The sequence below is a fragment of the Trichoplax adhaerens genome, genomic scaffold (genome assembly GCF_000150275.1).
Source record: "Trichoplax adhaerens TRIADscaffold_2 genomic scaffold, whole genome shotgun sequence".
Classification (NCBI taxonomy): domain Eukaryota; kingdom Metazoa; phylum Placozoa; class Uniplacotomia; order Trichoplacea; family Trichoplacidae; genus Trichoplax; species Trichoplax adhaerens.
In genome coordinates, this window is record NW_002060944.1 from 7,246,393 (window position 1) to 7,264,989 (window position 18,597).

At 33.1% G+C, this 18,597-nt stretch overlaps 3 protein-coding genes across 3 annotated transcripts; 1 reads left to right on the plus strand and 2 right to left on the minus strand.

Annotated features, from left to right (window-relative positions):
- Window positions 1-4,799: 4,799 nt before the first annotated feature.
- TRIADDRAFT_20929 (uncharacterized protein) lies at window positions 4,800-5,590 on the minus strand (the record flags this gene model as incomplete). Its single annotated transcript, XM_002110069.1, has 3 exons — window positions 4,800-4,943; window positions 5,169-5,285; window positions 5,390-5,590. Coding segments are annotated over 3 exons (462 nt in total), but the record flags the coding sequence as incomplete, so codon positions are not given.
- Window positions 5,591-9,645: 4,055 nt separating this feature from the next.
- TRIADDRAFT_53726 (uncharacterized protein) lies at window positions 9,646-11,163 on the plus strand (the record flags this gene model as incomplete). The annotated part of the gene is made up of 3 exons (XM_002109527.1): window positions 9,646-9,821; window positions 10,214-10,565; window positions 11,122-11,163. The coding sequence occupies 3 exons, from the start codon at window positions 9,646-9,648 to the stop codon at window positions 11,161-11,163; spliced, it is 570 nt and encodes a 189-aa protein (XP_002109563.1).
- Window positions 11,164-11,799: 636 nt separating this feature from the next.
- Window positions 11,800-16,331, minus strand: TRIADDRAFT_53727 (uncharacterized protein; the record flags this gene model as incomplete). The annotated part of the gene is made up of 20 exons (XM_002110070.1): window positions 11,800-11,859; window positions 12,004-12,089; window positions 12,213-12,300; window positions 12,512-12,570; window positions 12,815-12,911; window positions 13,008-13,081; window positions 13,196-13,247; window positions 13,343-13,406; window positions 13,655-13,770; window positions 13,946-13,986; window positions 14,123-14,204; window positions 14,327-14,386; window positions 14,470-14,528; window positions 14,594-14,666; window positions 14,811-15,005; window positions 15,088-15,177; window positions 15,471-15,551; window positions 15,749-15,818; window positions 15,965-16,047; window positions 16,284-16,331. 20 exons carry the CDS (start codon window positions 16,329-16,331, stop codon window positions 11,800-11,802), a joined length of 1,578 nt encoding a protein of 525 aa, XP_002110106.1.
- Between the last annotated feature and the right edge of the window lie 2,266 nt (window positions 16,332-18,597).

Sequence of the window (18,597 nt, forward strand, 5' to 3'; positions counted from 1 at the left end):
ACGAATAAAAATGGAAATTGCAAAACACCACAGCATACCCTTACAGTACTGCCCAACACACAATTTAGACACCATCGTCTTCACCAGGATCTTACATGGATGCGAATGGACGGTGGACAGATGGACGACTCGCCCTATCCTATACAACTTCTACTAGGCAGTGATTGGACTACGAGATCGATACGCGTATATACCATATACCATGGGCTATTCGATATATGAATTATTGCATTAGCTATTAGAGATACTAATGATACCATGGGCTATTAGATATACTTAATTATACCATAGACTACTACGGTAGGTAGATATCCAGAAGCATCTAGTTATCCATAATAAGTGGATACTGGACAAGTTCATAAGTAAAAAATATCATAGAGATTTAGCACGATTTATTTGGAGTTTTTATCTATATATTTACTACTAATAACAAAATTCCCCTAATACTAGAATAATAATAAAATGAAGAAGAATGAAAACTAGCGAAATCCGTGAAAATTCTACGGAAAAGTGCAATTTTAAGTTAATAGAGTACTAGTAGCGCGACATACGTACAATCGCATGAATACGATTTGATTGACGATATTTCTTATGGACTTGAGTAGTTCTGGTGTCCTTTACATGTCATAATCTGTGTATATCCGGAGATGATATAATCATCTCAAAGATTTTCCCACACTTTCCTGAAACTGTCCTGCCCTGTACTTGTGATGTAAATGTGATGTTTTAATCTGCAGACACGATGATTATTGTGAAAAAATCTTTTAACAACGGCATTGCTAAGGATTACTAGATTGACCTCTACCGCCTTTTTTTCAAAGCTAAATTACTCATTTATTCATTCCATTATATTTATTACTATTGTATAATAATATTGCACTCGTACAAACTGAATGTATACCACAATAGTACTCTTTAATGCACAAGATAATACCCTTACATACCAAATAGCAAGCAGTTTGTGTCAGTAAAAAGTAATTTTTATTCTTATGAACGCGCAAAGGTCTACAAGTAAGCAGAATTGCACATGTACAAAAGTTCATATTGTCTGTTATATTCTGATAATCCTAGTAAATACTAGTAAAATAATGATATATACACAATCTTCTAGTAAATTGGCTGTTTACACGTTGTAGTTAAATGACCATTTATGCTTATATATATGCATACGTATTTTGAGTCTTTGATATCAAGCGTCATCATTTTCTTCGGATATGAAATAATTTTTAATCTACATTATTATCACATTAACCTCGTCTCAATACATATACAAATACATTGGCTGTACTAGTGAACTTGAACTAGTTAATTTAAGTAAAAGAATTTACAGTATAATTCACAATTACCTACAGCATAAACCGTTACCTTTCATCGTGGTCCGCGATTATACTATATTTTCCAAATACTCTAAACTTTTATGTAATAGTGGTGTGCACATAAGATAAGTTTTGTAATATTTAGAATCTAAACCATCTAACTTAGGCAATTAATTATAAATAAATTCGGGAAGACCAATATGATATATGAGAAATAAAATCAAAAACTTATTATGGATTTGCTCATATACATATGAAATGCTTGTGATATAATACAAATTTACAGTCAAAAAATCAATGATTGAAAATACATCGTAATCTGAATACTTTCTAATAATCACATTACAATAGGTTAGTTTTATATTTAATATCAGGTTATGCTGTCAACTTTTTATATTCCCTTAAACTTGTCAGAAATATCTTTTTAGTCTGTTCCATCATTTGATGATAGAGTTTCAAATCTTCATCCTTTCCTTTAGATATAGAGCGAATTGTTTCTCTTAGTGCAGTATTTTCATCTCTCTGAATTTCTAACCTAAAATAAATTATAGAATTTGACATCATATATGCGTATAAGCAGGAAGGCAACGGATATAAATCATGATCGCATGTGTTAGCTAAGCTGTTTACGAAAAAGACAATTTATGTAGTAGTGGTAGTATGGTCTTTCGCAATGATTCAATTAGCATTAACTAATCGATTGTAGTATAAATATACCAACGTGTGAAAGTATCAATTCTGTGCTAGTTTGCAAAGGTTTATTTATTTAAGTTTATAATTACTTGGAATTTAACTCTTCGATTTTAGTCTCGAAATCAGTTGTAGATGATTGGCGCTGCGCTTTCTTCCTTGTATCACTTGATTTTAAACCCTGTTGCTGATTAAGTCGACGAGTTTTGTCTAATTCCTTTTCAAGTAAGGCGTTCTGTCGTCGTTGATCTTGAAATTGATTTCCAATCTCGATATTTTTATTGGTCAGCTCATTAATCCTGAAATATCCACACCACATATAATATGACTAAGCGATATCAATTTCCAAAACAAGAAAAACTTGGATACTGAACTTCTGTATAACAATCGTAGCGTGGTTATGTTAACAGACAAATTTTTCAATCAATATTAAGAAATAAATCATAAAGTGCAGTAACTCAAACCATAATGGCTCATTCAACAATTAGCCCTACACCTTTTGATATTAAATCTATCACATTTCCGATCAATCTTAAATTTGAAGGAAATTTTGTAAAAGTTGAGGTAAACATGTGCTGCATTACCGAATAGTATCGTTTTTATAAACATATACAAACTGTCCATGCCTATCTAATCTAATTGTAGCCTAATCCAAATATTACTAGTCCTGATAAATAATGGGTGAAAGTATAAATTAAGTAAGCAGTATTTCACCTCTCTTGCAATATTTTAACCAGTTCAGTCAATCTATCCCTTTCGATGGAAGTTGTTTGTGCTAATGCTTTATGCTCTTGTAATTGCATGTAAAGATTTGAAGTATCTTTCCTAAAGATGAATCAATAACTTTACAATTCAATCTCTGTTTAATTTCTACAAAACTAAATTCAAAAGATAATTCATATTTATATATTCATTAACATATTATAATCTAAGATATTCTATAAAGCAACCGGGTAATTTCAGTAATAAATCCGGGTGAAATTTAACATTTTAAATCTTTAGCTTATTTCACTAAAATTGACACAATCAAACATTTTATTCACGATTTATGTACTCATTAATATATTTCAATCTGAGATGCTCTATAAATCAACAGGGCAATTTTTAGCAATAAATCTAAAAAAGATTTAATTACCTTGTTCCAGCTGAAACTGGTAATTTTGACCGACCCTGAGATTGATTTGATTTTGGAGAATACAATCGACTATCAGGTCGACTATGCTCACTATTAATCGAATCGGATCTTGGTCGTGGAGGAGGAGGTGTAGGCAAAATTCCACTTGGAATGTCACTATTATTGCTGCTACTGCTAAATGTTCTCATTTTCCCACTTATTGCTAAACACATGTTTAAGAAAGAATCAATTCATTTACATTTTATAACAATGCTACCGATTATCGTGCAACAATACTAATGTGAGGATGCAAGAGCTAAAAAGATAAATATAGCGTTAAAGCAATAATTTACGTTTAGGATTGTTATCTGGTTGATCGGAATTTCGTCTTAATTTTTCAATGGTACTTTCTAATGCCTTAATGCGCTCATCTTTGTTATGACACTTTGCTTTTAGTTGTGACGTTAGCTGATGGAGATCTTCTAATTCTTTTCCACGGATTTTAGATTCTGATGTCTTATGCTCTTTTAAATTATTATTTTCTTTCTATGATAAAAGGATAGAAAAGTATAAGTCTGCTTTAAAATTGAATGTGGACAAAAAGCTTTATACTGTTACCAGAAAGTACTTTCTATATATTTCGGATAATAATCACGCCACATAAATACTACAAATAATTTCTATGATTTATAAATCATGCGTTTACATCCAGTTATATCAATTAATGGTATAAAAGGCTTGATGAATAAGACCGTGCAATTAAGTATTTAATTACCTAACGGTAAAGGTACCGGTATACAGTACAGTAGGTAAATTATACATTTCATAAAGTTCATATCTCTACACATATATGAAAATTAAGTGCTAGTACAGCATCCTAAGTGTGTCATATAATCAAACAACAATTTTCAAAGTAGGTTATCGTACAGTAAGTTCTATCCAATCTTTAATCTATACAAACCAGCAAAACTTCGATAAATTCATCGTCATGTTTGCCTTTCTCTAACAGTGTTCCCATCTGCGCTTTAGTTCCTTTTAATTCTTCACTTAATATCTTATTTCTAGCTCTTACGCCCTCGTATTTTTGTTGCATTTGCTTATAGCTTTCTTCTAATTTTTCCAATTCTATTGTAGCTTTCTAGTCATAAAATTACGATAAAACTTTAGCAAAGAAATGGATGCATTACATTTATTTGAAAATATTAATATGATCATTCAGATAAATGCATAATTAAGAGACTACTTCTTGGTTTTCTTTCCGTTGTTTTTCAATTTTCTTTATCGTAGATTGATGCTTAGCATCAATCCCGACTGGAAAGGCATTTATAGCAATGGAAGTTGCACCAGATCTTCTGCCTATGGTTCCGTTTTTATTCATTTCAGCAATTTGCTGTTTCAAATCAGTAACCTGATTATGTAATGAATAAATGAAATCACTAGTGAGCCCTCTCAAGCAATACCGAAGTTAATTATTTTATTGATGAGCTAAAATCAAGGTTCAATTTTTATTGATAGAGTAATTAATAAATCGACTGATATAACCGGATATTACTTGTTCCTGTATTAACTGTAGCATAACTCTAGCTAATTTTCTAATTCTGGATGCATGCTATCTATGATGCCAATAAGGCCTTAATCCCATCTTCTCAGTAAATTACTACATGACCAGCTAAAATAATCTAAAATATCCATCTACTCGTATATCCTATTTCGCAAACCTTGTCTTGTAATGATATAATTTGTTGTTGCCTGCCTCTCCAATTGCTTGATCGATTTAGTAGATTGTTAATATTTACATTATCACCAAGTTCGCTAATAAGGATCTATACGTACAATCGTAAGCGATTTTTAATATCGTTAGTAAGATCTTTAATAGAAAATTTAAAAATATATATAAAGTACAGTATTTATCGCAGCTTCTTCAGTAGTTCAATGAATCATGAATTAACTTGAAATTTAGTTATTCTGCATGACTCATTTTTCGGCTACGGTATACTTACAGGACAATTGATACGTTATAAAGCATCAAACTTAAGAACGTTGTGTACCTTGTGCATAGTTTTTAATTCTTGCTTTTGCGATTGGCATTGGGACCGGTATTCGTTTAATTTTGTTGAAGTACGGGCTAATTTCTCCTTAGTCACTTCTAACTCTTCTTGTGTATCCTAGAATGTGGATAAAATCAGCAAGAGTTACGTAGTTAAAATAAGCTAGTTACTATCGTAGCAAAATGTATGATTCAGAAAAAATTCAATGAATCCAATATCACAAATACCTCATTATCCCCATCGTTCTTATTTTTAAAATCGTTTGGAAAATCCAGATTTACTTTTTTTAATTGATCTAATTCACGATTAAGTTCAGCGAATTTTCTAGCTAGTTCTTTGGATTGCGTTTTTTCGATTCCAATTTGTGATGAAAGCTCCCGATTTTTTTTCGAGAGTTCGACAATTCGACTGGCTGCAGTATCACTGCCAGCACCTCGACCTTTTATTAATATACAGCATCATAAAATGTGAATGCTATCGAAAAATATAAGCTTTTTCTGCTTATTTATCTACTTGTATACTTAGCTAGTACATTACATATAATGATATGGGCATGCTATTTTATTGATATAAATTAATAAGCTACAAGTTGTAATGTTATTATATTTGGCAGGGGAAGTCATGAATATACCTGCTAATGCATATTTGCTATTTTCTAGGTTCTTTCGTAATACATTTAGTTCCCCATCTTTCTCCCTTACTAATTTTCTAAATCGACTATTCTCGTCTTTAAGTTCCTATTACACGTACAAGGTATTTTTAGCTTTGCAATTACATGGTATTGATATCGTTAGTACAGTAATTAAATAATATAGCATTGATCAATTTTCAAATAAAAACTAAGAAATCATGTCAACAAATCAAAATTTAAGCATCGGCCTTAAAGACCATATAGTTAGATTGAATCATGATCTAGATTTAAAATATTTATCAAATCATAATAAAACTCTCAGAAGAACATACACGGATTATTTCTTTTAATTCAGTAATTTCATCGTCATTCGTAGACTCGACCGTTCTATCATCATCGTTCTCTTCATCAGTAACTTCCAACTAGATTAAGGATTGTGATGGGTGAATTAGTGTTTAATAATTATCAAGTGTGTATTCTTTAAGGATGTATGATTTGATTATTGTGTAGGTATATAGTCTGTGTCAATTGTTTACAACATGCTGCGGAATCGATAATTTCAGCATATCAGAGGCATATAACATGTAACTAAAATTGTAGTCGTGCTATTAATGAAGCACACTCAACTTATAAAATTGAATCAATCATCTAATCGAATTTTTGTGTGTATAGTGAATAACGTTATTAAAATTTATGTTCTGTATACGTATAGAGGTAATCAGCAAGTAGTGGTATCCTAGTATAAACATTACGAATTGTGTTGAAGATGCTGTGTATTAGTATGCTAGCCTATCATAATAAAGTTTTAACTAGTAATATTAACCTTTAGATTTAAATTTTCTTCTGGCATCCATGATAATTGGCCGTTAATCTGATTTGAATTTTTATCGTTACTCTGCCGTTTATTGGTTTCTTCTTGACTGGTTGTAATACTTTCGTTGGTTTTTCTTTGTTGTAAACGTAATAATCGTTGTTGCTGCTTCTCTTGCAATATTTGATATTGCAACCTTAATGAATTCTGATCTGAGTTTGTAGCCATTGAAATTTGGTTGATGAAATGAATTGTGGTATTTCTTGCAATGGTTATTATTCAATTACTATAGAAGATGTTGTAATAATAATTTTACACCACTAATCTATCAAGTTCTTGCTTGTATTAATTATCGTTTCGTTGGCGTAATGTTCTTCATTTCACACCTGTTACTTTGATCTATGTCTATCTTGGAGTGCATTTGTATGCCTATCTCGTCACTGGTAGATGAACTTCCTAATCACCGTTACAGCTTTGTAGTTTTTAAATCAAATAGCATCGCCCATTTCAATTTTCAATAACTCCTTGTACGATTAATACCGTTAGTGATGATTGAAGCAATACGCATATACGTCTTGAAGTACTACGCTATCGAGCAACCTACATCAATGCAGCCATTGCCTAAATTGCGCAAAATGGATATCATCCTATGTATCAGCCAAGCCCCAACTACTGTACCGTCTAATGCGTTGAAAGGCAGTAATTTTATTTTATGGAAATTACAGTAGTCTATAGTCAATGATATCCATTTTCCTATGTGAATAGGTTTAGATCAAGACATTACTCTATAGTCAATGAGATCCATTTTAGTATGTTAATAGGTTTCTATCATGATATCACAGTAGTACCGCGGTAGTCTGATGGTGGCTGCAAGCCGAGGACTGTTTCCATGGCATCAAACTGGAAGTGCGCAGAATTGCTTTTCCAATTTTCAGAGTTGAAAAGTTTGGATTGCGCACTCTCGTGACAGTCCGTCCTTAATTACTGTCAATCAATAATAATATTATATTATTATTATTATTATTATTATTGTTATTTATTATGATTCAAAACCGGCTTGATCGCGCAGCCTTCGCGGCGGATATTCACTGGAAAACCATAATCCAATGAGATTACTATACTGCCGCCAGGACTGCAGGCGATCGAATTAAAATTCTCCAAAAGGCGTTTTGATTGGATGAGAAAAAAATGAAAATATTCTGATTGTACTGCTGTATCCGCGATAGTCATGCAAAGTCCAGCAAATAAAGTAGGTCGAAGCTTGGTTGGTTTTGTAGCGTGTGGTATACTAAACGGTTTCAGTTTTAGGGTATGGTAGCAGCGAGTACTCCTTCATTAATCAATTAAAATCGTCCCCGGGGGTACGATTTTAATTGAGTACAGTAGTCGCTGATAGTACTGTAGAATAAGGGAAAAATGGTCAGTTTGACCATTCTTTTTGCACTAAAGTGTACTGTACAATACATCAGTAGATCAGGTTGCGGTAAATTGTGCGATTGATATCATTGATATTAAACTGCATAAGCTAGTACAGGAATAATAGAATGTTTTGATTGATTGGAAAATACCGGACCGACGTCCGGCATTTTGAATCAATCATTGACTTTACTATTTTTCCCGGACAAGTTGATTTAATTTTAATGAAGAGGCGGTACAGTAGTGTCAAAAAGTGAGAAGAAGTGGAATTGGTACAGTACAGTGCAAAGATTGATCTACAGTACAGGACGTTACAATGGTTTACTGCACAGTCCAATTTACGGTACGTACTGATGTACTGTACTGTACACTACAATACTGTACAGTGTACAGTAGGAACGTATCAATCGGCTACAAAAATGCCACTTTTAACGTTTACCTTGGCAACTTTGACATACAGTATAGTAGTGTACACTGTACAGTAATGTCGATGTGTCTATTCGTATTGCGGCACGATGAGTCAGGAATCTCAAATGAATTAGGGTTATTATTATGATGAAGTGTGAATACTGTAAATACTGGACTGTCCAGTATGCTGTACAGTACAGTACGTCTCGTTGACTGTACCCATTTTGTACTGTAGAATACAGAGTCAGTATCAGGTTGGCACAGTACGGCCGACAAACCAACTGGCATTCTTGACACTGTAGCGACAGTTATTTCCAAAAAACAAAAGTAAAAACAGCAGTTCTGGTAAAGCCAGTTCTGCTAGTTTCAACTGTTGCTATTGTTTCGAACGCCCCCAGCCTTACCCATCAGTATTGTTGTGTATCACTCTTTGTTGATAGTAAGTACATAGTGTACAGTACAACAACAATGAACTAGTGAACTCGATGTTGAAAGGTTAAAATCGCAGGCGTTTGTAGACTGTACATTGTACTGTAGCGAGCTGTGTACACTGTAGAGTAGTGATAGGCTCAATTGCTGATACAGTACAGTAGTCTACTTACTACGGTGTACAGTACACTACACACTATTGGATTGTATGCAGCACTGTACTGCACGGTACACATCTGCATATCCAGCAAGGCAGAGAAATACTGTACTGTACAGTACAGTGTACTGTAGAAAAAATAAATCAATTCTCTCAGACTGTATGGACAGACAATGCGTCAGGCCAACTTTTGTTAACGCCGATTGTTCTCTCCAGGCTAACCTCTTTCAACAGACATGTTCAATTGTTTATTCATAATGTACCTTAACGTGTTACGGCAAATCAGATCTCACAACGTATCCAACAACGGGTCCGTACAATGTACTGTATTGTACTGGACAGTGAAGGCACAGCATGACGTGCAATACAGCCTACAGTCTACAGTACAGCCAAAAGAAGCTTTGCAGACTTTGTACTGTAAAGTGGAGTACTTACTACCACTGTCCTTGCGTCCTACAGTGCTCAACTGGGACTGTAACCCACACATATAAAGTCAATTGCATCAGCTTTTAATCCACTTGTTTTCATTCTGTTGGCGCTATTGCAAGCTAATTCATTTGCAATCTCGACTACTACTACCGCGACCATTCGTATTTGCTAGCAAGGTGGACTACTGGGTAAGATGATGGCAAACTACCATTACCAAAATTATATCGATGAAGCCATGGGATTCGACGACAAAGGTGGAGGAGGACTAGCCATGGAAGAATTTCTATGGAATGAAATGTGCCCAGAAATTTACACCGCCAACATGATCGACGACGAAGAGTGTTTTGATCCTGCGGCTCGTGACTCCGCGTGGTATATTTAGCAGTGGTAAGTCAATGACTCTCAATCATCCATAGACTAACCAATACTAAATACTGTAGTAGACGGTTGTATTATGTATGATTATTATATCCATAATGATCATCATTGCAACCATTTTCAATGATGATGCTAGAGATGAATGTTTTTATAATCATCAATGCAATCTTTTTTTCTGACATTAATTTACATCAAATCGCCAGGTTGATACCTAGCGAGTGGGGCATATGGGGCATATGGTTAAAAATTGCGTCAATAAAAAAAAAAACATCGTTGGTAAAATACATGATTCATTCTTACCCTGTTCAACATGTAATGTACTAATTTCCATCACTATATAAATTATTTTTGCAATATCGTATAGAATTCAACGGAAATCGACACAGCAATTCGTCTTCTTCTATACCTACAGTTGGCAACACCACATTGCCACAATCCATTGATTCTTTAACTACAGAAGAAGAAGCTTTTGTCGATTTCCGCGATGAAGATCTTTCATCAGGCCTCAGTGAAGATATTTCCAATTTCCATGCTAACCTTTCAAAAGCAAGAAAACGGATGTCGCATGATGAACGTCGCCAGCGAAATAACTTATCAGCTAAAAAGTCCAGAGAGGCCAAAAAAATCAAAGATCGTTATCGTTCTATTACAGCAAAATCGCTCGAGACTGAAAATGCCCGCTTGAAACTTGAAATACAAATGATGGAAAAGCAAATTCAAACAATACGCCAACTGCTGGTGTGTAAAATCAACAATCATTCCACAGCTTGAATTAGCTAACCCTATCTTACGGTCAATTTTCACTCTTTCATGAGCAATTGCAATTCAAAAATTACTTCTTATCCTTACAGACGCGTATGCGCGTCAAAGTTGGATTACCATATCATTGCTATTTTATACCGATTGCAATTTCAATTGCAATACAGTAGAATCAACGAGTCAACCCGGATTCCAATTGACTTGATGCTAATGTATACCTATGTTAATAACCCTTATTTAGTTATAAATTTACTTGTCTACAGTTCCATAACTTACATCACTCTTGATGAGCGACTTGAGATGTTCACTCTAGTGGTGCGTTAGCTTAAAATCATATTAGGTAATAAACATAGTGTAAAATTGAAATACAAAATTTTACACGTGTACTGTTCACTGTCCGTCTTCGACTGGATCACGCACGGCTGTAGATACAATACCAAGCTCTCCAGATGTACAAGTGATTAGAATTTCTAAATAGAAATCCAACATGTATTTAATAATTAATGAATTGTTATTCTGATTTATTATTGCATAGCTTCGCGATCATATTTTTACCGTCAGATCTTTGCTGCGTTGACGTTAGTAGCGGCATGCAAATGAATTCTAATGAAGTTAATTTATCTCTACAATTGTCGCATTTCAATAAATGCAGTACATATACTTGATGGTAAATGATGTCTTTTATTGGTAATGATAGTACATTGTGAAAGAATGCGTTGGTGTGTAGTCAATTTAAATCAGCCATGTTGTTATGGCACCTACTGTATATCAAAGGACGCACAATTTGTTGTACTTATAAAAAATTGATTTAAAAATGATTAACAATGGATGATAATTATCTTGTTGTGCGTGTACTAAATTTGATTGTCTGGCCTTGAACCTGTCACTAATAAATATTCTTCCGCTTAAAAATATCAAATTACTTTGAAATCATTTCATTAAAGTCTTCTCATCGTTCGCCTTGGCTAGCCAAATATCCATGAAGGGCTGAATCATTAATTTCTTGGAGGAATGTCATACCTTGTCACAAGTCCACTATAATTATGATTACTGATTGTAGAAACAAAGCAATCTACAGTAGACAAGACATGATTTACGCGTATATTTTCTACTTGATATTATTACTGTAGATCAGCTCATAAAAGCTGATATACTGTACGTAATCAAATATTATGCATGTGATAATTTTGCAGCTATAACGAAGCGGTCAGTATTATTTCGAAGGAATCTTTGCTTCCAAACATCTGTAACTTTCCAGTAACTTTGAATAAGCCTGCAATGAAATTTCTTAGTCAAGGTTAACATAGACAAATGTTAGTGTTATCAATGACTCGTGCTACTTTTAACATTTCTCCCATTATGACTATTTCAAACTTTGATACAAACTCTTGATATAGTTGTAAAATAAATTTCAAACCGTAATTGTAGCTGGGTTTGGTTCTGCAGCAAGACGGTAACTATCTCTTAACAATAACCATTCCTCAAGTAACTCAGAATTGATCGCTGTTTGATAACAAGAAAACGAATGACAATTAAACCACAGTGATAACTCGGTAACCTTAGTATGCTAGAAACTCCTAAACGATCCAATAACTATAAATTTTACAACACAATAAGTAAGCCAACCAAAATTTGCCATATAAGCGCCACCAAGTGAAACTGAGTTGCTAATATTTTGAACGTAGATAGGCTTATTAAAAATGTCCGATAAAACCTAGATTAAAAGATAAGTGCTAAGTCAGCGGATTAAACTTATTACAGATGAAGTTAATGCATTTAAGTGTGCACACATAGCTTATAAGTATCCGCTAATAATAGTTTTTGCATAGGCTTAAATACTACTCATAATGATATACATTGTTATGGCAGCGCATATAAATGTGCAGCAAATGGAAGATGTAAAGTATACTGCACTGCGATAATACCTGTAAAAGTGCTTTATTACTGGAGGCCCCACCAGTGGCAATTATCCTATTACATTTACCTAAAAATTAAATATTATGCGCACCCAACGTTAAAATCATCTCGCTATCTTTTACCAATCAAAGTGATAGCGATCACTACGCAATGAGACGCCTTCTACTAATTTCTAATAAACATATCACCGTAAAATCAGTCTATTACAATTTGTCAGATCTATTAAAAGTAGAAATTTGCTTAAGCATACGTACCTTAAATTAAAGCTACATAAATTCAGAATGTCAATCCTCTTATAATATTAGTCTTACCTATATCATATCCAAGATTTTCTGCGTGCATTCTCTTGGCCATGAATTGACCTTCAATTAAAGCTCTTACTTCCGTCTTTAAGTCAAAATCTTGCATCTACATGGAATAGACGATACTAACATTGGTATACTTTTACCAAATCAATGTTTTTATTAGAACCATAATGTTAAATAGTTTAGGTTACAAACTTACTTCGTTACCATTACAGTCATATCGATAGCAGCCTATTTTCGGTGGTGTAATTTCCATTTCTTTGAAGTAAATACCTAATCAATTACAGTAAGTATTAGTTGACTTGTAACTGTAATCCTTAAAAAGAATAATGCATCATAAAATATATCCAACGTTGGGTCTTTGTTAAATATTACTTTTATTTTTACCTATATTTCCGTTATTACCGGGAGGCGTATCAGCCATTAATTCCTCAAATTTCTACCAAATAATCCGCAATAAGCAAGATTACTATATCTTTAATTTCTACATCATAATAGATTATTAGGCAATTGTTTATAATACTACAGACATACCTCCCAAGTCTCAATACCAAGTTCATTTTTAATCGATTCACGAGTTAAAGAGCCATTTTTGAAACTTTCCATTGAGCATTTTTCAATCCAATAAATAATATAAAAATTATAGTAAATACAACAGGCATATTAAGTAAATTTTTACTATATAGATATACAATGCAAGTAATATGAATTTTCGATATATATGCATGCAAATAAATATACGGTACACATACTGCAAATAATTCAACTAGTAAGTGCTACCACTGCGCACTATTACTACTACAACAACTAAACGATCAATTCGTCATAAAATTATGTGCTAGCTACCACAATAACGCCATAAAGCTTTCACTTGATATCGGATTGCAAAATATGTGTCCTTCTAAAGCTGGTTGAGGATTGTCCAACCAAATAAAAACGGTATCGCTGGTTCCCAACGAAATCTAGAGTAAAAATTTTAGTATTACCCTTTTCCTATACGCGTATACATTCAACATTGACGAAAATAGACATTTTAGATTATACTCGTATATAATTTTCAGATAATTCGTCATAATAAAGGGTTTAACCAAATAATATACGTGAACACTTAGATACTGGAAGTAAATTTAAACTTACCGCAAGATCTCCTTGCTTTAGCCTCATGCCAACGAGAGACGCTATAGCCATTATTAAGCGAATTAATAGTTTTCAATTAATTAAAAAAAATTAAAATTTAGCGAATCTATTAAAATCAACAGTATTTCAGTAGATTAATTGCAAGTTTATAGGACTGTTTACAACTCATCTGACGACCTGGGTTATCGCCTGTAAAAGCACTGACTCTACAGTTAGATGAAAAGCCATATTTATCTCTCATATATGACGAAATACATCCCTAATAAAGATATTGTATATAATAACCTCAGTCGTAAGGTTATAATTGATATTTTACGATCGAGAAATGAACGCAATATCATGCAATATTATAGCAAAGGTATAAAAAATTAAAGGACATACCAAATTAGTTCCAGGTTTGACTAGGTCACCTAGAAGTTCTTTTAGGTTAGGAGCACAGGCCTATTTTCAAAAATAATTAACAGCTCCAAATTCAATATATTCTCAAAATACAATTTGAATCTTTATTTTGACTATTGGTGTACCTGTAAAGCACAATCTGAATATCTTTTCATGAAAATGTCCATGAGATTCATTCCAGATCCTAATTTTCAAGATGTTAATTTGCTACCGAATAAATTGATTACTTTAATGTCATTTTAGTCTCACCATCACAATAGTCAATAGCAGCATATCTACCAAGAAATAGACTCGCGCCAAAGCTGCTAACAAGAGATATTCTCTAGTAAATGCAATATTAGATATTGCAAAACTGTAAGCTGAAGAGGAAGATATAAGAGCTAATCTAGATTTGTATGCTCTAATTGTTCTATTCACATTAATGCCAATTGATTATGAATACATCGATAATAAATAAAACGCTCACTTCACATTCTTGATAAATATTAGGAAAGTTCTGAAAGATTTTTGCAATCTGGCAACCTGTAAAGCGTTCGTAAGCCTTCGAGCCTGTTACATTTGCTAAATTTTGTGGTCCATTGAACGCTCTTTCCAATTGCAAGCATTGTTTAGTTGTGCTAGAGTCCATCCACACAGGCGAATTCAGTAAAGCCAAACAATTCTATATTTATGAAATTGTCAGAGTAATGATTATTAGCATATCATGCCTTGTATGCATTAATATATAAGCCGTATATTTTAACCTCTAGCTGCGATGCCAATGTTCCCTGAGCAGCATCTAAATGATTTAATATTTCACCAGCACCTTTTTTCCAATATACACTGCCATGTTGCTAGAATAACATTTACAGTTGTTTATTAGACTAGTAGCGATAGGATATTTTAACGAATCATTAGAACTTGCTTGATTAAAAAATTAGAATTAAGTATTCTATGGTAATGGTTTATCGGCTTGTGGTAAAACAAAGTTTGAGTGATTCATTTCTAGGCTTATATTGTCGTATTACGACTATGTATATGTACATGTACTGCACAAAGAAATCGGAACGATGTTAAACTAAGTTAAACGTGAATCGACATGGAATAAAAATGCACCACAAATTTCTAGTACTACAGGTTCACTTACTTGACCTGCACCGCAGATGCTAACAACAGATGAAAAGTCAAAGTTATCGTTTTTCATTTTTTGAAGGATAATATCAAGTGCCTATCCATCATGTTTAGTGTAAATACCATATGAAGAGAATAGAAATAAGTACACTACAGTACGGTAAATCTTTTATTCCCTTATGTTGGTATCGCAAAGGTAACGACATGATTTAGTAGTCATTTATACGAAAAGGAGTTTTATTATGAAAGTAATCCTTAGACAAAATACTTTGACCTTAGAATTCATTTACGTACCTTGACCCACATTAAGCATGGCGATGTGACTGTAATTCTGTCAGGATGTTTATGTACTCCACCTTTCGTCCTATAAAAAATACAAATTAGCATTCATTTACTACACTGGATCCATAAACCGTCAGTAAAGCAACGGGAGTTTGCACTAGTAATAATGAATTAACCAATTCAACACATGAGGCATATCTCCTGAAGTGATTTTCACTTTGTCCTTACTTGAATTCGGATAATTCTTTATCATAAATTACGTTGTATTGACAGATTACGGTCAATTTTGAATCTATCGCAATTGCCTTAAGCTTTTAATATCAAGAAATGCGTTTAGTCATTCTACCTTGCTAAGAAAAAGGATTATCATAATTTTATCATGCAGAAAGAAATATTATACGTTGTAAGGAGACTAAGACTATCGATACTTATCATATACATGTATGCTATGTTACTGCTGTTATTAACAGCAAATAAATGAATATTCATTGCAATTTGTAGGACAGCCATTGATTTGGGAATCTCTACGAGTAGGTATCGCACTAACCTGTTGGGTACTAAAATCGAATCCTAAATAGGTACTGGTATCTCCCATCTTGCTGGACTCAGGAACAGCTCGATCTGTTATCCTAACGATATCTAGAAAAGCGATCAGCGGATAAATACAAACGTAGCAAACGGTTACGAATAAATTGTTGATTCCAATCGTATTAATGTTTATGGGCAAACATCAGCAAGGTGCGGACTAGAATCGATGACAACTGGAGAAATCAATTACAATCGTTAAACTATTACTGCAAATAGATATAAGCACGTCATTAAGATAGGGTATGAAATAATTACGAATACGGGTATATAAATAATTTGGTCTTCTACTCAAATCCAATCTACTTTATTTCTTTAGCAGAATGCAATCAAGACCTGCTTACCTTGCTGTCGACGAGCTCGTTAATCAGTTGAGATTTAGACTAACTTACAACCAATAACTGATAGTGAATTTGTATCATCTAGGCCAGGGATCAATTAGTCTCAATTATTTATAACTTGGAAGTAGCCATCACTCAAAACCTAGCCGTTCAAGCCCCAATCACCTTATCTAGCTTGCAGAATTTTATGTGAATATTTAGCTCTCTTGAGCATTTAATATTTGTATAGTTGTATTTCTCCACAATCGTAAAAGGTATACTAATTGTAGTATTCTAAGTCCTGTTGAGTACTTGTATACTCTTTAATTAATCACTATAATACTATAGTACTGTATATTCCAAAGTCCCGTTAAGTACTATATACTGTATAATTAATTATTCTAATAACTATTTACTGTATAGTCGATGTTGCTGGAGTGTTCAATCAGAGTGTTGAGTGTTGCTATAGTAAACTCTGTATCTAGCAATCATGAAAGAAACTGTATACTATGGCAGCTCCTATTAGCCGCTAGACTTGCACTCGCTAGTGGCTACCAATTCAGTTTCTATTAGGATATCATAAACTTCAATACTATAAAATGTAGTGATGTAAGTAGAGGACTGATCCATTCATTCCTTTAACGAATAATCAAATCTAGTTATCGCAAAGTAACCAAACTACTGTATTGCCATTCATTATACATAGCTGTTAATCTAGCCTTGGTATTTAATTATTGGACAGATATCAACACTACGTCATATTGAAACTAAACTAAAATATACGCAAATCTTAATATAATAACATAGTGATGTAAGTGAAGGATTAATTCATTTATTCCTTTAACGAATAATAAAATCTAGCTGCCACAAGATAATCAAAGTACTATAATGTCATTTACTGTGCATAGCCGTAAAGCTCATATAGTCCACTAAATATATCCCATAGTTTAGTATACTGTATATAGTATATGTGTTATACACTAAACTGTAAATTAGAATCTCTCCAATCGAGTCTTTGCATTTAGTCATTAAACAGATATCAATACCGCGTAATATTTAAACCAAAAATGAGCAAAACTAATGGAATAACACAGTAATATAGGTGAAGGATTAATTCATTTATTCCTTTAATGGATATTAAGATTTAGCTATTGCAAAGTCACTAAACTACAGTAGTATCATTTACTGTACAAGTGTGCATAACTACCAAGCTCGTATTGTCCACTAAATGTGTCTCCCAATTTAATATATGCAAACTATAATCTCGCCAAACTAGTCTTGGCATTTAGTCATTAGACAGATATCAATACTGCATAATGTTTAAACTATAAATAAGCAAAATTAATGGAATAGCACGGTGATGTAACTGGAGAATTAATCCATTTAGTCTTTCAATGGATGATAAAATCTAGCTATTGCAAAGTAACCAAACTACTGTAGTATCATTTACTGTGTATATCTATCAAGCGAATACGTATATTCCCTCTAAATATATCCGCAGTTTAGTATATACAAACTACAATCTCTCCAATCTAGTCTTGGCATTTAGTCGTTAGACAGATATCAATACTTCATAATTTTGAAACTAGAAAATCGTTTACTGTATGTATTCCTTCCGCGGGTAATACGAATTGGTATCTTCATAAATTAAACATGACCGTCATATAGTAGTCAAAACTACAAATGAGCAAGCGAATTCGCATTAGAGTAATCTTATAGGAGGATCAGTTGATTATTCCTTTAACGGATAATAAAGGACTAGTTTTCTCATTCTTTCTAGCTATTACGCAGTAATCAAGTTATCAATGGCCAAAACTAATAGGATAATACAGTGATGGAATTGGAGGATTAGTTTATTTGTTCCTTCAGCAGATAAAATATGGCTATCGTAAAGTAACTAAACTAATGCACTGTAGTATCACTGACTATGCTATCAAGCAAATATTCCTCGAAATC